Below are 26,553 nucleotides of genomic sequence, written 5' to 3' on the forward strand. Positions count from 1 at the left end.
GAGGGAGGGATGTTATGGCTGGTATGGAATGACGATGGTTTGTTTGTTTCACGCACGGTGGCGAAGCGTAAAAGGCGTCGAGATGGTGATAAAACGGTGATGATGGCAGAGCGCGCCTCTCCCCGCCCCCGGCGGACGCGGTGGGCGTAGAAACAAGCTCCTCCTCGTTCTCACCCATTGCCGCTGTTCTGTTTCCCATCATCAGTACATCATGAGCCCGGACAGGTGAGCGCAATGTTTCTCCTGCTATATTAATGCTACTAATAGAACTGTATTTTAAGTGAAAACATGAGGTTAGAGAGGCGTCCTTTGTGGCGGTGGTGGAGTGTCGGGACGTAGCGGAGATGGTGGGCATCCCTCTGGGGTGGTGGGCGCACAGGCTTTTCTGGATCATGACCGCTCAAACGCTGCGTGCTTTAAGCCGCAAATCGATGCACCTGCTTCAGCGCACATGCTCCAGATTTGCCGATGTTGTTATTTTCCGTCAGCGCGTCGTAGTTCTGTGTTGGCAGGCAGAATGCGCAGAGCAGCCTGATCGATATATAGCAGCATTTTAAACCATCCCACAGGCTGCAGCCTCTTGCAGGCCGGAGGAGGATATATATATATATATATATATATATATATATATATATATATATATATATATATATATATATATATATATATATATATATATATATATATGTGTGTGTGTATGTATGTATGTATAGTGTTTGCGCATCTGTGTTGTGTTCAAGTGCAGGTGTAATAAAAAAACCCATGCTGTCATCATAGCCGGTAATGACCTTCTTTGTGTTTGTTGCTAATTTGTTGCTGTATTACATTGTTACACATATGAGGCTCAACATTATTACCAGCTGTCTGATAGCATGCCAGTCTCCCTTCCCTGACAAAAGCAGCCCTTAACCATTGCGATTAAACGACTATATACTATGTATGAAGGTATATCTCTGGTACTAAGATGTCTGCAGCAGATCCTTTAAGCCCTGAAGGGGCGCCTCCAAGGATTGGGCTTGTTTCTCTGGCTATTCCCGATCCTGCTCGATATGATCCACATGGTCTACAACAGAGCTTATGTAGGTATGAGTCGAAGTAACATCCATGGGTTGCAGGAACTCACGGCTTCCCAGCAGATCCCGGCTTCCACCTCTTTACTGGGCATCCTAGTGCCATGTGTTCCCCAGATAAGAAGGATGTATGAGCCTCACCATGCTCTTGATGTTAAAGAAAACAAGGTTCATCAGACCCGGCCATCTGTCCAGTTCTGGAGCCAATGTGCCCATTGCTGGTGCTCTCCTTGACGGACAGGAGTCAAGATTGTCATACTGTTAGGTCTGCTGCTTGCCATATTCAACAAACTGCGATGCATTGTGCGTTCTGACACCTTTCTATTTTAAACCAACAATAACTTCGTCAGCAACTTGTTCTCTTTTGGCCCGACCATTTTACCTGCTTCACTTGCTTCCCAATACAGTATTATGCTATCAACTTACCAGCACCATGATGAAAGGACAATCAGTGTTATCAATGGTCATAACAGCCTTATTAGTGTATTGTTTTGCCATATTTAGTAGCCTGGCTAAAAATACAGACAAACCTAGACAGAAGGAAAACCAAATCAAATTAAATCACTTTATTGACATTTCAATGTTAAGGAATAGGTTTACAGCAAAACAAGACATTGCGTCTCTGGAAACATTCAACAGATTAGCGTAAAAAATGTCTAAACGGGTCAACTGCAGATATATAAAACCCTAAATTACATAAAATATATGTAACAGCCACAGTAATATAATCTACATAATCAGTGGTTCTGCATTTTAACAGCACTGAAACAGAAAGCTGCGTCGCAGACTGATTGTTCTGCTTTTGGCAGACGCTCAGAGAGTTCATGTAAAGGGAGTCTGGTAAAGTTCAGAGTCCTGTTGCTGCCGCAGCGCTGACACAGATCCTGCACAGAGGGTGTAGGGACCCTACAGTGACCTCTTCAGCTCCCTTCACTATCCTCTGCAGGGCAGAGCTGTCCGCCACCTGCCAGCTGGAGGTCCACGAACTCGAAGTTCGTGGACCTAAAACCATTTGCTTTTTGGCCTGTGGCTTGTATTTGTGAAAATAATGCTTTTAGTCATTTAGACCATCCTGCTGTTTTTCAACCGCTCCACAGTCATCAAAAACGGGTCTCATGCAACATTTACACCTCGACTACGGTGTGAAGTCTGTCATGTGAATCACATATAATTTTAATCCTTTAGAGTCATTATTACCATAATACTTTGATGAGGCATATCAGTTTGCGCTCTTATACGAAGCAGAACATCTCCTTTGCTCTTTTCTTCTCAGGATGGCGGCCCTGTTGAACGAATGGCTGTGGCAGGAGCGGTACTGGCTTCCTCCTGGCATCAATTGGCAGGACATGGAGATGGAGGACGAGGAAGGACGTTTTCCTTTGCCCCGGGATCTCCTCATCACGTTGCCACTGGCCTTTGCATTTATAGCCCTAAGATATGTATTTGAGAGGTGAGACACCGCTATTGCTAAGCCTTTAGGCTGTCATTATCTATTGGAGAGATGCAAATGTGATTTAAAGTCATATATGATGTTTTTGTCCTTCAGGGATTGAAGGTTCCCTATGCGTCATACACAGGGTGTGTTAGCCATGCCTGCTATGAAAACAGGATATGAATGCATATTATGGATGCATTTGATCTGGTTGATTAGTGAATTTTATAAATGCTAAAAGGCTGATGATGTTGGTTGACTTGACTTGGATGAAAATGCCGGCACAGCTTTCATAAAGCCGGGCATACACTGTACGAGTTTTTACCCTTTTTGGGCCTCATCTTTAGTCGTGCGAGAATTTTTCGGATCGATTTTCAGCTGCACCGTGCGTCCTGCGTCGTGTAGTATACAGGGCGTAATAAAGGGCCAATTAGCCTCTAACGACCCCTCCTGATCAAGAATGGTACGGTCAGATGAAAATCAAACATGTTTAAAATTCAGTCGGCCCTCGTGAGGTGATCGTGAGCGCGTCCTGCTGTTGAAGCTGAGCTACAAGCGTCTACGAGCCAATTTCCCCCTACCTCGTGCACTGCGCATGTGCAAACGAGGGAATTCTTCTTCTTCTCAGACGAAAACATAGGAGTGGAGAAAGAAGCATGGCGGTGGTACGTGTGACATGGAGTCAAACTACGGAGGAGCAACTCGTAGAATTGTCAATTTCGTTCTAGTGAGCCTCATATTTAACAGTGAGCATTGACACTTCCGTCTTTTTCTTCTTCTACTGTTCGGCTTCTTGATAGACAAGTTCCAGGAGCGCCATTTCTCTACGGGGCTGAGTCTGATGTGTGGTTTTTAGACGTACAGTGTGAGCAGTCAGGTCCTATCAGAGCGTCGGGCCGTACAGTCTAAGAACAGATATCGTGAGCAGTGAACTTTTAAACCCTGCGGTTTCGTCATACAGTTTGAGCTGTATATGAGTACCACGACTGACAATCTCGTACAGTATATGCCCGGTTTAAGTTCATAAGGCCTAAAAGCTTAAAGAGATCGTTAATTTTTTTTCACTGAAGTCCTGCTAAAATGTTATGTATATGTGGTTAGTGTCATCTGGAGTAGAAAACTAGCTTGTTGTCTTCTTTTAGTATAAATCCAGATCAGAAGACCGAAGCTAACGGCTAGTCCGATTAGGGAAAAGACTAAAGCAGGCTTCTACCATCCTGGAACAACTCTAGTCTTAAAGGCGTCATTGTGATTTATAGAAATACTCTTTCATGAATATTTAAGCCAACATAATGTTATCATTTCTGTTAAACACAACACCGGCATTCAAAGTTTAGTGTATAACATTCTTGCTGGCAAGTAATTCGACCCCTTGAGTCCTCCCAATGGATGCTAATAGCATTCACAAAAGCAAGGCAGTGTAAAAATCAATAAAATAGGGTTTACTTAAACATCTACTTAATGCACTGCTTTATTTTTAGATCGGTTTAGCCAGTCTGACCGGAAATGCTTTACATCTTACCTTCTCAGTAAGATGTACGTCCATTTTGCATATACATACCCTCTGTGTGAAATACACATTCCATGTAAACTTGATGAAGGTTGTAAAGGTCAGAAAATAGTGTTTGCGTGAACCTCCGTGAGATTTTTTTAGACTTGAGTTGTTTTTGAGATATAAATCTGCCTCGATTAGCCCCTCCCCCAAACTGGATTTACACACAATGATGACGCCAGGAGATTTATCTCCTGCAGGTTAGATATTCACTGCTTGTAACCTTTTGACAAAACCTCGCTTTGAAAAATCTTAATTACCGGTGTAAGTCCATTGCAATAAGAGAATACTACCTGGATAGAAACATAAACACATTTGTTTCCCCCATGTGTTGCTGCTGACAAAGGTCTACTGGTGCGTAGACTGGAGTCGCCCGTGAAAGCGCCTGGATGCAGGCGCACGTGACATCTGATCAGATGGCAGTGACGTTGTTTTGAATGCTTTTTCTTATCAGCCGCCTCGTTATCTGAACTGTCCGAAGTGAAATGTTGCATGCCGTTGTCCCGGGGAGGCGTTTAATATCAGATATTAACAAAGCTAATTAAAATTAGCTTTGCATGGGCATGAGGAAGAGGATGAAGACCAAATGAGAAACAGCTTGTTCTTGTGTAAGTGATATGTGTCTGTTGTGGTTTGCGAAAAGCATCTGTGTAGTTTTAGTTGTGCCGCAAGATGGATGAGGCGGTTCTTCATTCGATCGTCTCAGGCTGCACCTGTTTTCTGAGCTGAGCTTACCACATCGCTCTCTCTCTCTGTGCTTGTTATATGCTCCCGTAACCTGAGACTGCGCGTCTCTCTGCGTAAAGCCGCCCCGACCTTCTCGTTCTCCCTGATCTGTCCATTCATTCTCACTTTGTGATGATTATCCGTCAGATAGAGTTGCACATGTGATTATACTGCCAAGGTGTGCACAGATACGGTCATCTGCCAAAACATCTGGCTCCTTTCTCAGAAACCCTCATTGTCCTTCTGCGCTTCTCATCCCTCCGTTTCTCGCTGACCTACCCATGCACTTGCAAACACGCACAGTGCGTTTTGACGCAGCATCAGCTAATGATTATCTGGCCAAATGTCACAATACACCGATAGGAGCAGCTCTACAGGCTGTCAGGAGTTGCATAATGAGCTCTCATATTTCTGATAGATCCACACCGAGCAGCTGCTGGTTGGTCACGCCTGAATTACAGCTTATCAAGGGGGGAAAAAAAGTCTTCTTTGTTGGGCATTAATTGTTAAAAACACATTTCTTCTATTGTGTCGTTTTTTCTCCTCAGGATCATCGGCATTCCTTTAAGCAGATATTTAGGTGTGAAGGATCGTATCCGGATTGAAGCTCCGTCTATCCCAAAGCTGGAAGCCTTCTACGAACACACCAGTCGGCAACCATCACAAGTTTGTACTCCAGTTCTTTCTGATTCGTCCTCTCCACTTTACAAAGCAAAAAGGCTACTAACCCTGCTGGGGCGTCCAGACGAGAGAAACCGCAAAACCTCCGCTGGGAAACACACCCGAGGTTCTGGGTGTCAGGGATTTTAAGATTTCGTGTTCTCCTCAAAGGGCTTTAATTAGATTTTTCCTTTTAATGGGAGTTTTCACTATTCTCACCTGAGTGAGAGTGACTGGAAAATTGTATTCCCAGATTTTGCAGATAGACGTCCATTTTCTTCACAGACCAGCAGGAGCTAGGATTTCATGCATCTGGATACCCATGTGTTGTGCTTCCAAATCTATCTATATGTTCTAAAAAAAAATTATTCTTTAAAGATCTAGGCTGCTATGAGATTCTTATGGCATGATAAACTTGCATAAAAATAACTTGTTGTCACATCATCAGGACATCTTACACAGAGATGTGAACCAAAAATGCATAACATAATACAACTGATTTTATTTAAAAGGAATTCAGCAAATGATTCCTTTTTTCTCATAATGCCATTAATGTTATTCATCCCATTTTCATTTCATCTTTCATTTTCAAAACAGCATTACCTTCGTACGACATTTTGGTGGCCATCCTTTAGCTTCAACACCATGAGTTTCTGTGTTTTTGCGACCAGAAATGCAACAAAAGCTGCGTTATCAAATTGTTGCAGCCTCCTTTCAGCCAGCTAACTGCCAGTGCACAGCAACAGGTTGTGGAAGGACAGCGCTTTTTTACCCCTTCCTCCATACAGTCCTCTAACAATCGTGTTTCAGGACTGTGGGAGAAAGCCGGAGTACCGGGAGAGAGCCCATGCATGGACACAAACATGCAAACTCCATGCAGATAGACCACAGGCTGGGATTTGAACATAGGACCTTGTTGCAGCATAGTAACAGAGCTACTAGTAACCACCGTGCAGCAACACATCATCCGAAAGGCTTGTTTTAAATAGTTCTTGCCCTTTAAGTCTATAATTATGTCAGTTAACTACAAGAATGTACTTTAAGAACGAAAGTGAAACGGCCTGAAAAAAGGCTTCTGTTTTAAAGTAGTTGCTGCAGACGTGATGCAAATCTTAAAGGCAGTTCCCAGCTTTTCACCTCTGCCTGCTAAACCTGTTTTGATTTATGTAAGCAAATGAGTCAAACATTATGCGTCGTTGTCTTTTGCCGGGATGCAGGAGTGTGCGTGCACATTGCTGGCATTTGTACTGAATCCCTTACTCGGTACAAATGCACACATTTTGGCGGTGGTGGGACATTAACAAATGGAGATGTACATGGGTCGGGTGCAGTGATGCATGGTTGCAACTTCAGTGAAATTCCCCATTTGAGGCTTTGCGTTTCCTTGTTTCTAAATGGGAGACGTTTACATGAGGAAGTCTCTCAGGGAAAGTTATATTCAACATAACTGAGTGGCTTATTAGTCATGAAGACACTTTGCAGCACCGGATCTGGCTCTGTTTTTAGCCATTTACCATGATAGATTGGCTTTATATTTAGTGAAAGTACATGTATGATTTGAAAGGGTTCCATTTATGTGAACTGAAAACATGTTTTTATTTTTCAAACCGCTGGCCCGGTGTTGTCAGAGCTATCTAAATCCACTGAGCATGAGGCGTTTCAGCTTGGCTTTGCAGTTTCTTGGAGTTGCTGCTCACCAATTTTATTGCTAAAGATAAGTTTCAAAAAAACAGCCTAAAGCGTAGTTCCACCATCACTGAGCTGTATGTCTGCCTCAGTTGTCTTTTAAAATGGCAGGGAACAGTTTAATAAATACAAATCTTTGTACATTTGTTTTTATTCTTTATCTACAAAAAGGAGAAGGCACACATGTTTTTTCCACCTGTCGCTTGGTTTCAGAGACAAGTGGAGTAACAGTGCTGGTGTTCCTGTCCTGACAAGCCTAGCCGTTCATCTGTCAGAACAAGACTCGGTTTATTAAATTCAGTTTTTTTTTTTCCTCGGTAGTATGTCCAGGCACATGCAATCTCACTCTCATTTTTTGACGTATTTGTGCTGAACAAGCAGCGGATTGTGGTTGTTCTGTCGCGTTCGTCTCAGCTTGCACTCTAAATATAAAACAAACTAGATGTTCTTAGAAGATCAAGGGGAACACCTAAGAAATATATAACATCCTAACTATTATAGATTTTTCACATTTTATCCTTTAGGCCAGAAAATGTAAAGCTTGCATATTCACATTTACATATTACATATTATGCAGCAATTACTCACTGTGGTTGCATTCAATGTTTTTCTGGAAGATTATCATGTCCTGCTGGTGTTGGTATTTCTCGTCGCGCCCGTTGCTGTGGTTCTATTTAGGCTCAAAAAGGACGATCAAAACACCATCTGGACGGACGCTTGGAGTACATAGCCTTAGTTTATCATAATCAACTGATTTTGGTCTCTTTGGTTCAGGCAAATAACGTGGCTATATACCTTTAAGATTTATGCAGTGCCCTTTTTGCTGTAACTGAGAATAAGATCTCTTAACCTTGTAATTAAGTCTCACCCTGCATTGACCTTACAGCTGTAACATAAGCTCGTGTAAAGTATCAGGGTGCAGAAAAGGAGAGGGACGGCGCCATCTCTCATTTCTGACTCAGCAGAGGACAAATGTTTACACACCACACATTTACCTCGTCGGGGGCACCCCACACTGATATGATTACCGGGATCTTATGCAGGGTTGAAAAGTCTGGTTAAGTATGGAAAAGTAAAGATCGGGGGTGAAAATTTATTTAAAATTTCCAGACTTTATTTCTTATTCCATTTAAAAAAAATCTAGAAGTCTGAATTATTAAAGGCTGTTTTAACCTTGATTTATATTTATAAAATGACTTTTACCTTTTTCTATCCACTCATTTTCACTTTTTCATTCCATTCATTTTCTATACTTCTATAGTTATTCATCACTGGCCAACACAGAGACTCACAACCATGCACGCACACATTCACACCTAAGGGCAATTTAGGGAGACCATTTAATCAAACAGTCAGGTTTTAGGACTCTGGAAGAAAGTTGGAGTACCCAGAGAGAACCAACACATGCACAGGGAGAACAGGCAAACTCCAGAGAGACCACAGGTCAAGATTTGAACCGAGGACTTTCTTGCTGCAAGGCAACAGTAGTACTAACTACATCACTGTGCAGCCCACCTTATCTTTTCCTCTACTAATTCATCACTTAATAACACAACCATTCATAATTAAAAAATGGACAGTTTCACAGTTTTTTAGCATCTCTGTCCTTTGTACTTTGTGTTTTTGAAATTTGGACCCATTAAAATCCACCCTGTTTTGGACTGAAATAAATATTGTGTTGTGATTTTTAAAAGGCCTGGGAAATGTGGACATTTGAGTTTGAAATGTGTGGGATTACAACATAAAAATGTTCATCCTGTGAAATATAGTATAGACATTTCAGTCCAACGCTTTAGTAGCACCACTGTTAGCCAAAGCATAAAGAGGCTAAAAGTGGGCAGATTACCTTGAAAGGCGAAACATCCTGATATATGGTCTCTTTCTGTGTGTTTAGAGTCAAGTGGTGAGCTTGGGGACGCAGTGTGGACTCTCTCAAAGAAGGATTCAAACCTGGTTCAGACACAGAAGGAACCAGGACCGACCCAGCAACACAAAAAAGTTCTGCGAGGCAGCGTGAGTCCCTCTCTTGTTTTAACATGATTCAGTAATTCTTTGCTTTCTTTATTTTGTTGCTGTGTTTTAATTTGCATATTGCTGAAAAGGTTTTTTTTATTATTTAATTGAAATGTTTGCCGATTTTACTTAGACCCCTAAAAGATAATTTTCTATGTGTGCAGCTGGCGGTTCGTGTTCTACATGGTTTCCTTCGCCGCAGGACTCGGCTCGCTGATTAATGTACGTTTGTCAGTTTCTTTTCATCAGACAATCATTTGCTTTCACTTAAACACTCTTGTAGACTCTCCCTGAACATTTATGAGCTGATGACAGATTTGCAAGCTTTGCACCACTGACCTGTTGGCAGAGATGCTGTGAAATACATTCAGTTTGCTTATGATGTTTAGACTAGATTCAGAACAATATGTGTTTTATTGAATGATTGTTTCCTGGATCTTCCAGACTCCCTGGTTTTGGGATCAAAGAGAGTGCTGGAGGGGATATCCAAAACAGGTAAGCAGGTTGTTTGCAACATAAGGATCTAAAATAATTTTTTTCTTATTCAGCAAAACATGCATAACAATGTATCCTCCCTAATGGTATGGGTATGAATAAATTATATGAGTAAGTGACACGGTTCTGGTGGTCAGCGCTGTTGTACAAAAGCGCGATAGCATCTTTGTGAGTGTGATCATGCAAGGTAACGCTGCTTTTAACGACCGATCCACTTACACTTATCATAACTGGTGGCTAAATATACATTTTATTGCACAAAGATATTAAACATTAAATGTTATAATACAAAGTATAAAGTATGTTGCATATGGTTTTTAAGAATAAACAGAAAGCAACTTGTTAGTCAGCAGTTGAGTTTTGGGATTTTTGTCCGTCTCTGCATGAATCTAAATTTGGCAGATCGTCGGTTTGTTTTTATGATGATGATGATGATGATGATGATGATGATGATGATGATGATGATGATGATGATGATGATGATGATGATGATGATGATGATGATGATGATGATGATGATGATGAATAAGGAATAAGGATTACTTTGAAGAGCAGATGAATGTAGAAAATGAGAGAGAGGATTCAGAGATATCAGTGAAGCTGGAAGGGTTGAGTATTAATAAGGAGGAAGGGAGGACAGCTGTAAAGAAGATAAAAAATTGAAAAGGGCGATAGTCCACATGAAATCCAGCAGACCCATAGAGATGTACAGTTTTATTAGGAAAGTGTGCGTAACTGCAAGAAATCTATGGATGGTTTACTGCCTGAAGGGCAGTGAGACAGTGGTGAGGTGTGTGTTAGTGTGTACAGTTACAGATGAGATGAAAGTGGGCGGTGGGGTTAGATCAGGGATGATATTTGAGTCCTTTGAAATATTAGAGTTAATTCGTGACAGTGTGAAAGGAAAAGTTTGCGGGATGCTACTGATGCTACCGTGCTATGACATAGGTTTGGGCCAGTGGTGCTAACAGAAACACGGGACGTCAAGAGGCAGCAGCCAGAGCTGAAATGAAAAGCGTGGTTCGGAGGCAACTTTAGAGAGGCGAGGCTGAAATGGGCTGGAACATGTACAGAGGAAGAACAGTGGATCTATTTCACAAAAATGTTGAATAGAAGCTGCAAAGGAGGAAGAGACGTTCACAGAGACGGTTCGCGGATGTACAGAAGGAGGATATGCAAAGGCTTTATGGGGGACAGGTTGAGATGGAGGCAAATGATCTGCTGTGGCAACACCTAAAGGGAGCAGCTGAACAAAAGGGGAAAACACAACAATTGGTTCCTGATCCGCATTTAATTAACATTACAGCCACAAAAACTTAACAATTTTTTCACTCACTATACTTGTTTTTAATCAAGTCAGACTGACTAGTTGTTCTTATTTGTTCAACTTTTCAGATTAATGAATAAAACAAAACATTTTTCTATTCATTTGAACATCTGGGGAACAGTTTCCTGTACGGTATCTAAAAGAATGAATAAAATGTTTTTACTAAATCACTAAAGAAGAAATAAACTAACTATTGTCGTAATTATTGCTCCTAGAGATCCAACATTTTAAAGTTTATAACGTAGGCTGGTTAACGCAGACCTTCCTGATGACTCTTATCAAAATTCCTTCCCCTCCTTCACTGCAAACCTGCCCTCATGTGTCTAGACTCTCCTAAACACCATGAGTTTTACAGCTTGTATCTGCGGTGTGCTGATGACAGCTCGGTATGCATGCGCGTCCCCATTCCTACGTGGAAGCCGCCCTTCTTTACGGGTTCATGACCGCCGATAGAAAACAGTAGAAAAGTCACCGCTCTCTGTATCTGCGGTGTGGCTGATTACAGCGCCATCAAGACTGCGCCGCTCCACGCTGCGCGAACCCTTCATGGCGATAAAGAATGTGTTTTGAGGAATAAACTTCCCCGTTCGCTTCCTGCTATTGTGTCCCTGCAAAGGCCCAGTGTTGAAAGTTGTGCAAGTGTTTTTACTTGAGATAGTGCGTCCTTTTGTCCTGCGCAGAACGGGAGTGAAGTTTGTAGATGTTTGGACCAGGAAGTGTTGCACACTGGCATTTCTCTCTGTTTTATATCGACTCCTTTTCAAGATCTGTTGTTCTTAAGAGTCCCCCCACCCTCAACTCTTTAGTTTTGCCTTGCACACTACAAGTGTTTGGAGACTTAAGAGGCTTCCCAAAGTGTTTTTGATTTTGTTTTATTTGCTTTGCTGCACGTACAGTGCTTTTAAAATATAAAAAGAGAGACAGCAAACCTGAGGATAAAGGTGTTCTGTGCAGATGAAACCAAAAAAGAAGGCTTTTTGCCTACATGCAAAATGTTTGTGTGTGGTGTAAAATTAGCACCCGTGCTGTGGGGATGGTGCTTCTACAACGTATTGACTCAAGATTTGCTTCATGGAAATCTACTCCACACTTCTACATTTCAAAAGCACACTATGTAATACTTTTTGTTAATCTGTCACATTAAATCCTAATAAAATCCATAAATGGTTTTTTTTTTTTTTGGCTGTACTGTGAGAAAATGTGAAAAGATTTGAGGGGTGTGAATACTTTTGCACACCATGAATTTCCTCTGCCTGCACAGACAGGGCTGAGGTTTTAAAAGCTCTGTGTGTAAACGGGGACTCAGTGTGATGCTCTTCCTCTCATTCCTCAGCCTGTGGCAGATGTCCACTACTGGTATTACATGTTGGAGCTGGGTTTCTATTTGTCCCTGCTGCTCAGCATTTCTGTGGACGTCAAGCGAAAAGTGAGTAGACTCAAAAACACCATCAGGTATATGCATTAAAAATGCATGTATTTGGCCATTTGTTTCACTTTTTTAAGTAGCTGTTTCTTTGACCAGCTGTCCTTATGCATCGTTCACACAGAGATGGGAAAAAATACTTTCATCTATAATCTGCATTAATTAAAAATATACTGTAGCTGTGTTTGCAGTAAATCTTCACAGTGAAATTCAAATAAAAATGATTGACTCTTTTCTAAAACAGATTATGGTTCATTAAAATATATTTTTTTTTCTGCATCTCAAAATCTGGAAGTGCACTAAATCATAAAAACCGTTCAAAATAAGGTTTAGTTGTGTCCAACTCAATATTACAGAGTAAATGCGCAGATTAAAATACATGCATTGGATTATTACATCATTACTGTTTTATTGTAATTATAAAGTAGACTTCAGGAGTCTTTCTGTCAGGGAACACTAATGAATCATAATAGCAAAGTCACACATTGTGAGAGAGAGAGAGAGAGAGAGAGAGAACTGGCTTCCTGTACCTTTACTCACCTCAGTAAAAAGGAAAATAGCTAGGATAAATTTCTCATCGCTCAATAAAATTAACTTCAACACCAGAAAATGCCAGAAGCACGCTGGCACAGTGTGTTCACTGATTGGAAAAAGGATCAGACTTTTTGTTTCCTGTTGCTTTATCACTGATCAAGAGCAGTCAAGCATAAATGTTTTTGCTAAGCCTATCAAATTTTAGCACATATGCTAGATTATTTGGGTTTCCACCATAACTTTCTGAATTGTATCACAAATCAAAACTAAGATTTCCAGGTTTTGTTGTTTGGAGGAAGAGTTTTGCCTCCACATTCAGTGAAACATTCATACTCATCTTAATCACCCTTCAAAAATATATATTTCTTTTATTTAAGTAGAAATATTTGTTATGTGGACAGCTTTTCAGACAACTTTCTGTAGTGTTTAATTTTCTCTGCACTTTAACGTTGGAGTGACCTCACAAGTCCTCGTTAGAGCTTTCTTTTACTCTTTTCTGTGCGTGTATTTCAGGACTTCAAGGAGCAGGTGGTTCATCACATCGCCACTATTTTTCTTATCTGTTTCTCTTACTGCGCCAACTATGTGAGGGTTGGCACGCTGGTGATGCTGTTGCATGATTCGTCCGACATACTGCTCGAGGTAAAGTACCATGCCCAGGTCAAAGCAACTGCTAAGTCTTTCACTCATGCTTAGAGAAAGTCAGTTTTTAATCTATGCGTCACCGATTCCTCTGTGATATGGAGCAGAAGGAAATAAGGGTGAGTGTGTCATCACTTAAATACTCATTACACTCACAAAGCTCACAGGGAAGTAGACGTGTGTATTTTTGTTAAGGTCTTCTTAAGAGTTTTACACATCCTACAAAAGAAGAGCAGTATTGGCTTTGAAAACAATAAAAAGCCCAAAAGATTTAAAAAATATATAAAAATATATTCTGGTCCATTGTTCTTAGTTTCATACAACTGGTTTTCCTGAACTTTACGTGTTGTTGATAACATCTACATAATCCAGGTGCCTTTGTCATTTTAGAGATATACACGTTCTGTCACAATCCTTGGGTGTTTGAGTGTTGTTTTTCCATTTGTTTCTGTTTTCAGCATTGTTCTTCAGGTCGTGCCTTATTTGGGTCATTTTCTGGTGCTCAATACTGTTGTTTATGTTCTACAGGTGTTGCTTTCATTCTGTTCGTTGTGTGTCCTAGATTGATTTCCCTTAGATCTTTGTCAGATATGTCCTCTCGGTTTATTTGTATCCCTGCTCATCCGTGTTAATTAGTCTCCCTTCCTCAGCTCCGTGCTTTCACTCTGCCTTAGATGTTGTACTTTTTTCTCTGATTACTCACACCTGCATGCTCTATCATCTTCCATCCCTGCCTCAGAATTTAAGCTCCTGATTTCTCTTTGTTCACCACTGGATCCCTCCATTTACTTGCCTCCTGTTCTTTCCTTGTTTCCTGCTTTCTTCATGCATGACTATAAGTTTTGTATTTTTTTTATTTATTACTAAATCAGTTCTACTCACCCTGGCGCTCCCAGGTCCCTGTCTGCACTTTGGTTCAGAATAAACCTCGTGAAATAGGACATTTTTAGTGTTCCCTTATAGGATCTACTGTTGAAACCACATTTTTACATAAATAATAAAGAATCATGTTTTTTTGTTGTTGTTGTTGTCCGACTTCTAATGCGACCAAACCTTTCCTGTAGTAATCAGATAGGATTACTAAGATTATGTCTATTTGCGAAATGTCAAAATAATGAGATTACTATGCCTTTAAACAGAATGGGGAAGCCCGGATGATGATTTCACGGCTTTGTTAACTTCTGCTGTGTGAAGCTGTTAAGTGTTTCACTATCCACAGTGAAATGACTCCTGCGTTATTTTTATTTATTTGTTTGTTTATTTAACAGCAACATTGCCCCTTACAAAGAAGTAGATGCTCTGTATACAGGGTTCTAGCAGTAGTTAGTACCAACATGGACTAAAAGGCCACTCAGGGAGGAAGAAGCCATTACTCCAAAAGCAGCACAAAAAGTCAGATTATAGTTTACAAATATTCTCAGGGACAATGCCTTACTTTTCAAAGACATGTCCTGTTTTCTGATGAAACCAAAATGTTAGTCCACATTGCTACATTTGGAGAGTACAGTGGGAATCTTTCATGCCCGAGAACACCGTTCAACTGTGAGGTGCCCACTTCTAGTTACAAAGTGCCTTTAAAGGGGCCTTGTCATTTATTTTGACCATAAAAATCCCTACAAAAAACCATATATTTATGTTAGTTAATTTATGTTATATTTTAGTTCGTCCTTTTTGAGCCTTAGAAGAACTTTGCACTAGGCATGATCAGCAGACATAAACATTGCTGTGTCATCTGCCGGTGGTACCGCTGAGCTATCAGAAAGCAAGATGCCAACAATTGACGTAACTATTTTAAGAGCCAGTAGACCATCTTGCAATGCCTTGCATTTGATCAAAGGCCAACCCGATCTACAGGGTTAGGGTTGCTTTCTTTTCACACTTCCGCTGGGCGTTGCTGACTCGCTTGGCCCCACTGCTTCTGCTCTTGTACATCCAGTCATGTGGTCTTGTTATGATAAATATACACAAAAGCACTTATTTTACTAAAAAACTAGCGTAAAACAAAGTGTAAACAGAAATGAAATATAATAAGCCAACAGGCTGTGATAATTTAATCGGAAAACCTTTGAATACAACCAGAGTGAGCTACTGGTGCAGAAATTCATAAAGTCTTAGGATGTGAGTAGGCCTCTTTAAGTATAACACACTAAGCATTTTGGAGTGGCTCTCACAGAGCCATGTTCTAAGAGCCGGGGGAAATCTGCGGGCCGAGCTGACCAAGTGTGTGCAAGCAAAGTGGCTTAAAAACCTGGTTTAGTTAGACCAGCTCTGTCTGGAGGAATGGCTCAAAATTCCAGCAAACTGTGTGAGAATCTTGTGAAAGCAAAATATTTTACCCAAGTCATACAATTTTGAAGGCAATTGGACCTAACATTTTAAAAATGTATATAAACCTCAGAATTTAAGCAAAACAAAATCCCTAATATTTATTTTTCTCATTGTTCTGGCATATAGCAGGCAGAAATTATTTGTGTTAATCCTATCTGACCTAAAACAGGAAACGTTTAGTCACATTTAATGTCCGGCAGTTAGGGAAAAAAGTTATACATCTTTTATAAAGTTTACGTCAATATCAACATTTCAGCCATTTCATAGCCACAATGAGATGGGCCGACTTCTTTTTATTATAACATATGGATAATTGTGATATTTTTGCATGGTAGTACAGGTACAGTCTTGACCAATATACGGACTTCAGAACTGTACTAATATGATGATAGTACTTTGTTTTTGTAAGGACTCTAGCAGCAGCATTTTGAGTAAATTGTCTTATTGATTTTTTGTAAGTCCTGTAAAAATACCATTACAATAGTCGAGTCTGCTGAAAACAAATGCATGAACTAAATTTTCAGTCTTGTTGGGACTTGGGAGTTGAGTCTTGTTGGGACATAAGTCGTCTTATTCTAGCAATATATTTTAGGTGGAAGTATGCTGTCTTTATGATAGGTTTGATGTGATAGTCAAGATTCAGGTCAGGGTCCATGATCACACCAAGATTTCTGGCCTCATCAGAGCTCTTCAAGCCAATGGACTGAAGGTGGGCACTGACTTGTAATCTATGCTCTTTTGGCCCAAATATTAAAACTTCAGTTTTGTCTTTATTTAGTTGGAGAAATTTTTTGACACGTCCAGCTGTTAATCTGTAGTCGCTTGGTAAAAGATTGATATATAGTTGTGTGTCATCAGCATAGTTGTGATAGTGTATTTTATTGCTCTGGGGAATCTGGGCAAGTGGAAGCATGTAAACGCTGAAGAGGAGGGGACCGAGGGTGGAACGTTGGGGAACCCCGCAAATGAGTTTATTGAGCCTAGATCTGAAGTTACCTATGGATACAATAAAGGTTCTGTCATAAAGATAGGATATAATCCAGCTGAGCAAAATGTTGTGATCAACCGTGTCAAATGCTGCTCTAAGATCAATTAAAACTAGAACTGAGTTTTTATTGAACTCATTATTAAGTCGGAGGTCGTTAAAAACTCTCACAATGCAGTTTCAATACTGTAATGTTTACGAAAACCTGATTGATAAACGTCAAAACTATTGTTCAATCCCAAAACTCTGTTTCATTGTTGAAAAGAAATTCTTTCTATTATTGTCCCGAAGAATGGAAGTTTGATATGGGTCGATAATTACTGCGTATCAATGGATGCAGGCTATTCTTCTTAAAAAATGGTTTCACTACAGCCGTCTTAAGAGTTTGTGGGAAATCTCCAGAAGAAAGCAACTCATTAATTATTTTTAGAGATGGTCAGGAGCCAAAATATCTGAGATTTTAAGAATAAACTGGTTGGTAGAGAATCTAGACACCAGGAAGAGGATTTCATGTGATGTATAGTTTGAGTTACTGGATGAAAACGATTCATCTTAATTGCACTATGATTTGGTGGAAACAGAGGTGACTGCCTTCCAGGAGTCAAGAGGGCGGAGTTGGTGTTTTTGTTTTTCTTATTTTCTCAATTTTTTCATTGAAAGAAATTACAGATTTATCACATGCCTCAGAAGATAAGAATTCAGAATTTACTGAAAGGGGAGGATTTGTGACGAAACGCACAGTTATTAACAGACTTGGAGATAATATTAGAGAAGAAGCTCTCCTTTGTTTCTCAATCCATGGCTAAAGAATCGAATCTTGTCCTTGTAGACGTCAAAAAGAGCTTGTAGTCTACTTTCATATCACCAGCGTTCAACTTTTTGACACTCTCTTTTTCCATTTTCTCTGGCATAAAGTTTCTCCAGGGAGGTTTTTGTTTTCCAGAGATTTCTTTTATGATAGGAGCAATTGGTCAATAAGAGTCTTGATTTTGGAAATGAAATTATCCACTAAAGTACAATTCTGTCATGTCCTTGGACATGGAAGAGTTGAGAGGAAAGCTTGGATAAGTTGGTCAACTGTGGTTTCTGTGGTTTGTCTTTTTGACATTACTTTACTGTAATTATTTCTCTGGACAGGGAGACAGCACTCAGAAAGATACAAGAATGGCCAGATAATGCAACAGCCAAGACTCTACTGGAGATAATTAGTCTCTTAGAAATGATTAAGTCCAAGCTGTGTCCGCAATTACGTGTGGGGTCTGTTACACGTTGGATCAGACTGTAATTATCAAAAATCTGGCACAGTTCTTTAACATTTTGATCTAGTGGGTTATCAGTATGAAAGTTAAAATCACCAACAATAAGAACAAAATCAAAATCAACAAAGATTAGGGACAATAATTCAGTAAAATCGACAAAGAAGCTTGCACAGTATTTGGGGGGGGAGGGCGTCTACAACAACAGGATTTGAGTGGAGGACTGTAGCTATAGAGCAACATATTCAGAAGAAGAAAAATGTATATAAGATATTTCTTTGCATGTAAAAGCAGTATTGAAAAGTATTGCAGCTCCCCACCTTTTTTTATAGGTTCTTGTTTTACAGAGCAAAAAAATTGGGGAGATGATTCAATAAGAATAATTGTACTATTATTATGATTTAACCAGCTTTAAGTTAAAAACAGAAACTAAACTATAACTAGCAATGAAATGTTGAATTAAAAATGACTTTCCTACCAGGGATCCTACATTTACAGTAATAAGGCCAACTTTAAAATACAACTTGGAGTTTTGTGATTTCTATTTAGTCTTGACAGTGGCTGGAGAAGAGTAGATACTAAATTTAGAAATCTAGGGTCTGGTCTGTCTCTTTGCTGTCTTGCTATTTTATGTATTTTATTTATTAGTGCTGGAATTAATGAGGCTCCCAAGATAGAACTAACTGGTTTCACCTTATCATTAACTTGATTCATTATTTCAGCATTGTACTGCAATTCCTTAACTTCATTTACGTAATTGAAAAGAAAGCACAATCTCGACAGGATGAGCGGTGGAGGAGGAGGAGGAGCAGTGGCAATTAGTGCGTCGAGCTGGAGATCATAGTCAGTCTGGATTTAAAACAGTTAAAACAAAGTACTGCAGGTTAGCTTTTAGAGTTTTGCTACCATCACGGTTCAGATGAACTCCATCTCTGCTGCCGATTCCAAAATAGGTTAAAATTGTCAATAAACATCAATCTTGAGTTCCACAAATAAATCGTTGCCATGTATGTAAGCTGAGGATTCTGCTGAAACGACCAAAGCCACGCCCTAAAGTGGGAACAGTCCCAGAAATAAAAACACTCCTTTCACAAGTTTTTAAAAAGTTAAAAAGTTCCTAAAATGCTCTTTATTTATTTTTTTTGTCTGACTGTTGCAAGAGTGTGTTATTATTTCCAACGTGAATGACAATCCTTTCTGTAGATGTCGGAAGTATTTCCTGGGGTTTATTCATGATCATTAGAGCAGTAGCACTAAGAATACAATGAGTTACTGTATTAAAGTATTGTAATAAGGTCATTAAATAGTTTATCTTTGTCTTTAATTATTTTCCCCAACTGATGGATTTTTTTCTTCTGGCGAACGATGAGATGCAGTTCACCGATCACACATAGTTTCTGCTACTTACAGCCACGCCGCTGTTTAAAGCTGTACTTTCCACATGCAAACACCACTTTTAATTTATTCGGTTCAGAGTTGCAGCCGGCACATGTAACATAGGTTTTAGACACAGTCTTACAGCTGTATGTTGTAAAACAAACGACTTTTCATCACAGCTTACTGTTGTTGATGCAAGCAGCTGCCATATTGGATTCGACAATCGGCCTTAAGAAAAATTCTCGGACTTTCTGAAGTCTGTAGCTGCCGATACAGTCGTTTCATCCGATCCGAAGCCAGGATCTCTGAGTTCTGACTGCAAATTGAATGCAACATTAGTCCCAAAGCAATGCAACTACTAAAGATTTAAGTGAAGAGAAGTGTGCAGGATAGAAAATGCATCATGTCAAAGGAGATGCTAAGTTGTTAATTAAATAATTCCAATTCTATAAACGTGCATTTTTGCGGTTACTGATTTATTAAATTCAAGTGATTTAGCCTCAGCTTTACTCAGCTCTCTTTTTGTTCAGTCTTTGCTCTTTTTAGCTGGCTGGCCTCGCAGTGTGGCTGAAGGAGGACATCTGCATTTGAAAAGAACTGAGTAGGAACAGTTTTTATAAAAGATTCATGATTCACTCGCCTTCCGTCATTTTCTGCAGCTCAGCCAAGAGGAAGTGCAGCTTGGCAATCTGACAAAACTCGCAACAGTGAATGCCAGTCTTCTTTTCAGCTTTCAGCCTTGTGGTAAATCTAAGAACCTCCTCAACAAACCATTGGAATCCGTTTCCTGGAGCATTGGGGCTTTGTCTGCAGATTAAGTTTCACAGCAGAACCCCAAAGAACTATCAGTAAATTTGTTGTTTGACCATGTGCAGTGTTTCTTCTAGCATCTGTCATCTATTAACATACAAATTTAGGCAATGTGTGAGTACAGCTGTTATCTTTATGTATGTTTCATACTAAAGTTGTAACAAACCTGTCCTTCCAATATAAGGAAAGTCATTTAATTTTTACCACTTTACAAAACCAGCTGTTGTGACGCCAAAGGGCGCCCCACGATTAAGCAAATTAATTTGAATAAAAAATAAAACAGAAATGGATAGAGGAAAAAATAAATACAGTACAGTTTTCTAACAGGCCTCAGAAAACCCGTGGGAATTCAGTCAGTGGTAGAAGCAAAGCAGAGATGGAGGAAGAAGTTTATTTCATTATATGGACTAATAATGCTAAATATGGACAAAACAGCACAACAGTAAAATAAAATTTGCTTGAATATACAAGTTGCATTGTTAAAAAAAGCATGAGTCAAAGTTGCAAAGACGATTTGAAGGCCTTTTCATGGAATTTAAAATGGATATCAAATAAAAAAATTTTTTTTTACTTTAACGTAGACCTCAAGCTACAGGAACTGCAGCCTCCTGAGGCCTGAATATAAACTTAAGTGGTAAACAGACTGAATTTATAAAGCACTTTTCTGGTCATATGACAGCACAAAGCCCGTTTCACTGCAGCTATGTTGACCCAAGCGCTCACACTTCATACACAGATACACGGATCGGTTGGCAACTTGGGGTTGAGGAGCACGTTGACATGCGGCAGAGGGGAGCTGGAATCCAGCCCACAACATTTGGATCGGAAGACAACAACTCTTCTCATTGAGCCAAAAGTTCCCGCATGTTGAAGTCGGTGCTGAGTTTACTGACTGTATGCAGTCAAACAGGTGCTGAAGTGCACCGGGGTTGCTGATTTTAATAAAAGATACAGTCGTGTCTCAACCTCATAGAAGCTGAATTCTGTGTGCCATCTGTAGAAAGTACAAATAACATAAAACACACCTAAGAGCCAATCCTTCTGGAAGGTACTGAGAATATTTGAGATTCTAGAAACAATGTAAATCTTTTTAATTGCCAGGTCAGGGACAGCCACCCAATTCTGCAGGAGGATCTAAATTAGCATCCAAAGGGTTGGATGAAAAGTGACTGTCCCGCAAGTCTTTGTCTGTCTGTCTTTGTCTTTGTCTTTTTTGTCTGTCTCTCTCTAAAAGGTTTTAAAATTTGTCTTAATTAAGAATTTAAATTGTAGAGTGCATAAGGTGAACTTGAGCCTGTCCAATTTTTATTGCAATGTTTAAATTTTTTCAAGTTGACAAAACGGTATTTTGGTAAATCGTTGTGTTTCATTTTATCTGAAGGCCGGTGCAGCTTCCTTCCCTGACCAAAACTAAACCTGCAGGTGTCTTTGGAAATTATTTGCAACTATTTACGTTACTGAACCTAACTATGTTGCATTTGTCTTGGCTATACCTTGACAGTTAGTGTGTCTGATCATAAAATAAAGTTATGAATAGCACTACTTTTTCTAAGCACCCTGCCCAATGTTTCAGTTGTCTAGTTTCCAGTTAAATCATTTGCAATGCAAAATACTGATTCATAAACAAAATGTTTTTTGCTCATCGGTGCCAAAATGTTTTACCAGGCCCAGTTTTAACTCTTGTCATGTCACCTTCACAGCAAGGGTTCTTTTTTTTTTTGTTTCTCTTAACAAGCCCTGAGCCTTTATTTAATTCACTGTTTTTCAAAACAAGTAAAAAGGTATATAAAGATTTGACTTAAGTAAAAATACAAATAATTACCGGTAAGTAAAAATACATATTTTTTTGCCCTTTTCTTTGCTAGTCTGGCAAGATGTTGCACTACGCAGTGTGGACCAGGACATGTGATTTTCTGTTCATCGCGTTTGCTTTGGTCTTCCTGGTCACACGACTTGTGGTGTTTCCTTGCAGGTAAGATGGCGTGTTGCATGTTGTCACTACAATACGTAGATGGCTGCTTTTAATGTGCTGAGGATAAATGTCAAAAGTAAAAGCTTACGAGGAAATCAGCTTCCAGTGTAACAGATATGTGGGTGATTGTATTTCCTCTTGGCCTGGCAGAGAGCAACACTGACTAGCACTCTGTCAGCAGATTTGGAGCATTACTTAAAGGAGCAAAAAGTAACAAATTTACTACAAAATCAACTTAAATCATTCTCATTTGTGACCTGGGATGGAAGTAAAATTCCCTATAAACAATCGGTCCTCTCCATCAACAATGTCTTAGTCACGTTTTTCTCCTTTCAAACCTAGAAGTACGGTCTGAAACTACTTTGCTTCAGAGTATAGCCCCGTGTTTACTTCCTGGTTCCTGAGCCAATCATATGACAGTTCCCAGGGTTCCCAAACAGAGTGTGGCCTTTGGTATTTTATGTTGGCAAAAGTGCAGCAGCCTTTAAACATGGAAGCCAGTAAGAGAAGCAGACCAGAAACAGAACAGAGTACAACATCATGCCAATCCTTTGTAGTAAAAAGTAAAAATGCAGTGGAGTTTCCAAACAACAATACACTGTTTAGAGACAGCATATTATATTATTGTTATAGCTGTTACACCGATTTGAGCCACTAGGTATCATTATTACTTATTGCTCCTTTAAATTTTAGTTGCAGTTTTTAATGGTGCCTGATAACAGAAAGACAGCCATGCTTCATTATGAGGTCAGCTATAGCATAGGAAATATGAGAGCTGATATACAAAAAAACATGAACCATATAGATGTGGAGTTAAAATGTTGAGGTAAGTTATGCCATTATCAAATATCTATGCAAAATACCAATCTATACTGTTTTTTTTTTCATGATGATGGAACCCTTAAAGATGTCTAAAAAGTGCTAAGAGTTTATCTTTTACTCCAGTAGCAAAGACACATTTAGAAAAGACTAACTTTCAATCTAAGTATATTTTCTGGCCATAAAAATACTGTATCCAGAAAAAATACATATTGACACCCCAAAAATGTTCTATAGAATAAATCTAATCAAATCATTCTGTTATGAATATTCTTTCTGTGTTAAGTTGATCAGAGTGCCTAGGACGTTTTATTGTATACATTTCTTTTTCCACATAGTTAAAATATTGTGCTTTTACAGAGACCCATGTCTTAAGAGAACCAATATATTTTTATTAAAACATAGGAGGCCTCTACAGAAAACTGACAACGAGGTCACATTTTGGTCTTTTTGCTGATTAATGGTTTAAAACATCTAGTCGAATCAGATCAACTTTCTTTCATTGTTGTACAAATAATTACCAGCAGGAGTTCCAATAAGTACATTGGTAGTTTAATTGAAATCAATTAATTAACATTCACTTTTTAATGTGAAACGGTTAACCCCTGAATAAATGTACTCCAATTTAAGGTTGGACATTTTTTACATTTTCAGTTGGAGATTATGTTACTGCAATAAAATCTTAACTGTTTTTTCCACATCTTTCTAAATAAGAGTGAAAGTGGAATCCAAATTAAAAAAGAAGTGATGTTTTTAAGCTTATGTATTTATTGATTTATTAGTTATAACCACAGTAGAGATGTTTTTGTCCTTTGCTTCTTCTTGTAATGAGTTCTGCTGGCTCCACACCCGTCCCTGTTTTCTCAGGATTGTCCACACGACCATGGTGTCGTCTCTCGACTTCTTCCAGCCTTTCTTCGGTTATTATTTCTTCAACGCGCTGCTGCTGGTGCTGCAAGCCCTGCACATCTTCTGGGCCTATCTCATTCTGCGCATGATCTGCAAGTTTGCCTTCAAGGGCAAGGTGAGTACCCTTAAATCAGCAACGTGGCAGAAGCGTAACGCGGAGAAATGTGGATGACCTTTGACTTCTTACGCCCAAGGTGGAGGGAGACGAACGCAGCGACGAGGAAAGCGAGGTGGATGAACATGACGAGCAGGAGCCCGAGGGAGAAGATGGCGAAGCTAACCGCGAGCAAAGGAAGGAGACAGTCAACTCCAAACCGACGTCGCTGGCTAACAACTGTGGCCTAAACAACCTGACAAACCAGAGGAATTTAAACAGCAAGCTGCGTAAAGCCAGATAGTGGACTCTCCTCGCCTTGTGCTTACTGCAGATAAACTCTGTGTTTGTGTGCGTCCTCATCCAGCACAGGTCATTAACAGTTTTAGGTCAGGGTAGGTCTGAATCCTTCTTTCCATCACAAAATAGACCATCCAAGCACAGATGATTGCAGAGCTTTACATCTAGTCTGAGACTTACAGGAAGCACCATCAAATAAATCAGACACACCACGGAAACCGTGAGATGTATTCCACGTCTAATTGTAGTTTATACATGGTTTGTATTTATGCTCTTTGTTTTCATTTTATTGTGATAACTTGTTTGTAAATATCTTAAGGAAAGAAACTCATTATTTTCTTCCTTATTTGATGAAGCACTAAAGGTTTTGTATGACATCTAATTTTCATATAATATGTAGGTTATGTATTTAAACGGAACAAACCCAAGAATCATTTTTATTTTATTTCACCCCCACAGGTTTTTTGTTTATGTACATATTTAATTTAAAAAAACTACTGATCATAGGAAGCTGTTTGAAAACCACTAAACATCCACTAAAGATCTACAGTTAATATTTCTAGTAACATTTGATTCATTTCCATTATCTTTTTGCTTACTAGACATACGGCGCCCTCTGGTGTCCACAAACAGCATATTTTGTTAGGAGAGCTTATTTCTGACTGATAACTTTTATCAAATCTTGTACTGCTTCTGAAGATGTTTACTCGAACCATACGTGCGCTTTTTGCTTTCTCGCTCATTAAGAACCAACGTTGGGTTTTACTGTTCCGGTTTGAGCCACCGATATTTTGTTTTGTTCCAAAAGCTGCTGGTTTTACACTAACTTAGCACAGGAAACCTGTATGAACTCTTTGCACTGACGCTTTTGCTTTTACTGGACAAAAACATGAGATAAACGCAGCTGTGAGTGATGCCGCCGGTCAAAATGTTCAGCGTACGCCATAAAATGAGCGTCCACGCAGAGGCATTTACATCCCAGTGGTTTGTTTCTCAGATAAAGAAAAGTTGTTTCTTATGGTATGAGTAGCTTACTAATAGAGCATGCATTTATCCAGTGAACTGCACAAGCCAGTGTTTCCACCGATGTACTTGGTCATTCACTGGTATTCTGTATAACGTTTCACTGGGGCTCTCTAAAACCACTGGCTGCTGTCGCTGTTCACAAATGGCGTGTCTGCTGCTGTTCTACTGGAGCTGACAGTTGTAGATAGAGTGTAAATATTTAGGGAGGGTTAAAAATAAAAAAAAGGGCTGATTCACTGAATGACATGCGTTTGTTGAGATTGTATTAAATATGATTAAATTATTGTTTTAATACGTTTATGAAGCAGCTACACCGGACTGTTCTGTAGTGAGAGCACATGGATGTTTTGTTTACCGGGCGACTTGTTGTAAGGTTTAATAAATGATCCATATTCAACAAGTTGGCAATGAAATTACCAAATGTTTTTATTTGTCTGATTTTATAGAAAAGCTTTTCTGTGTGTCGAGTTCATGAAACATAAACGGCATTGCAGTGCCTTTTAAAAATCATTTAAATTATTTTTTTTAACAGATGAAAATGTGCAAAGTGTTGTGTGCAATTTGTACCCTGTATCCTTTACTCTAATTACCGATGAAAGAAAACACCAGAGCAACCGGTTGCATTCAAAACTTGCTTTATTATAAATTATTACATACGTGACCAAACAGCATTGTGAAGACTAAGGAACCCACCATACAGGTCAGGGAGAAAGGTATGCAGAGCTGGGTTAGGTTAGAAAATAATAGCCCAAGTGTTGAACATCTCACAGAACACTGTTCAATCCATCATCTGAAAATGGAAAGGCTCACACGCAAACACGTGGCCTTGCACGTCAACTGATAGGGTTGGACAAGAAGAGCGTTAATCCCCTGGTAACTCTGGAGGATCTGCAGAGATTCCAGGGTAAGAGAATCTACAGACAGGACAACTATTAGGCGTGGTTCACAGATCTGACAGCTTTTGGGTTTTATTTCAAACCTGTAGAGGCAAGTCAGTTTAACGTTTTGGTCAAAGTTGCTCACAGAGTTTAAAGTTTGTCACCGGCCATCTACACTGCAAAAACTGATCTAAAAATAAGTAAAATATTCTTAAAGTTAGTGTATTTGTCCTTGATTT

The 26,553-nt window shown here is 39.5% G+C and overlaps 1 protein-coding gene across 1 annotated transcript; it reads left to right on the forward strand.

The window, feature by feature from the left end:
• Positions 1-119: 119 nt before the first annotated feature.
• On the forward strand, positions 120-25,852 carry LOC105936786 (ceramide synthase 2). Its single transcript, XM_021324174.2, has 11 exons — positions 120-225; positions 2,344-2,520; positions 5,329-5,446; positions 9,021-9,139; positions 9,304-9,361; positions 9,584-9,634; positions 12,295-12,387; positions 13,432-13,560; positions 22,182-22,288; positions 23,975-24,131; positions 24,211-25,852. The coding sequence occupies exons 1-11, from the start codon at positions 212-214 to the stop codon at positions 24,412-24,414; spliced, it is 1,227 nt and encodes a 408-aa protein (XP_021179849.2). The 5' UTR covers positions 120-211; the 3' UTR covers positions 24,415-25,852.
• The last annotated feature ends 701 nt before the right edge of the window (positions 25,853-26,553 follow it).

This window comes from Fundulus heteroclitus, chromosome 9, assembly GCF_011125445.2.
Source record: "Fundulus heteroclitus isolate FHET01 chromosome 9, MU-UCD_Fhet_4.1, whole genome shotgun sequence".
Classification (NCBI taxonomy): Eukaryota; Metazoa; Chordata; class Actinopteri; order Cyprinodontiformes; family Fundulidae; genus Fundulus; species Fundulus heteroclitus.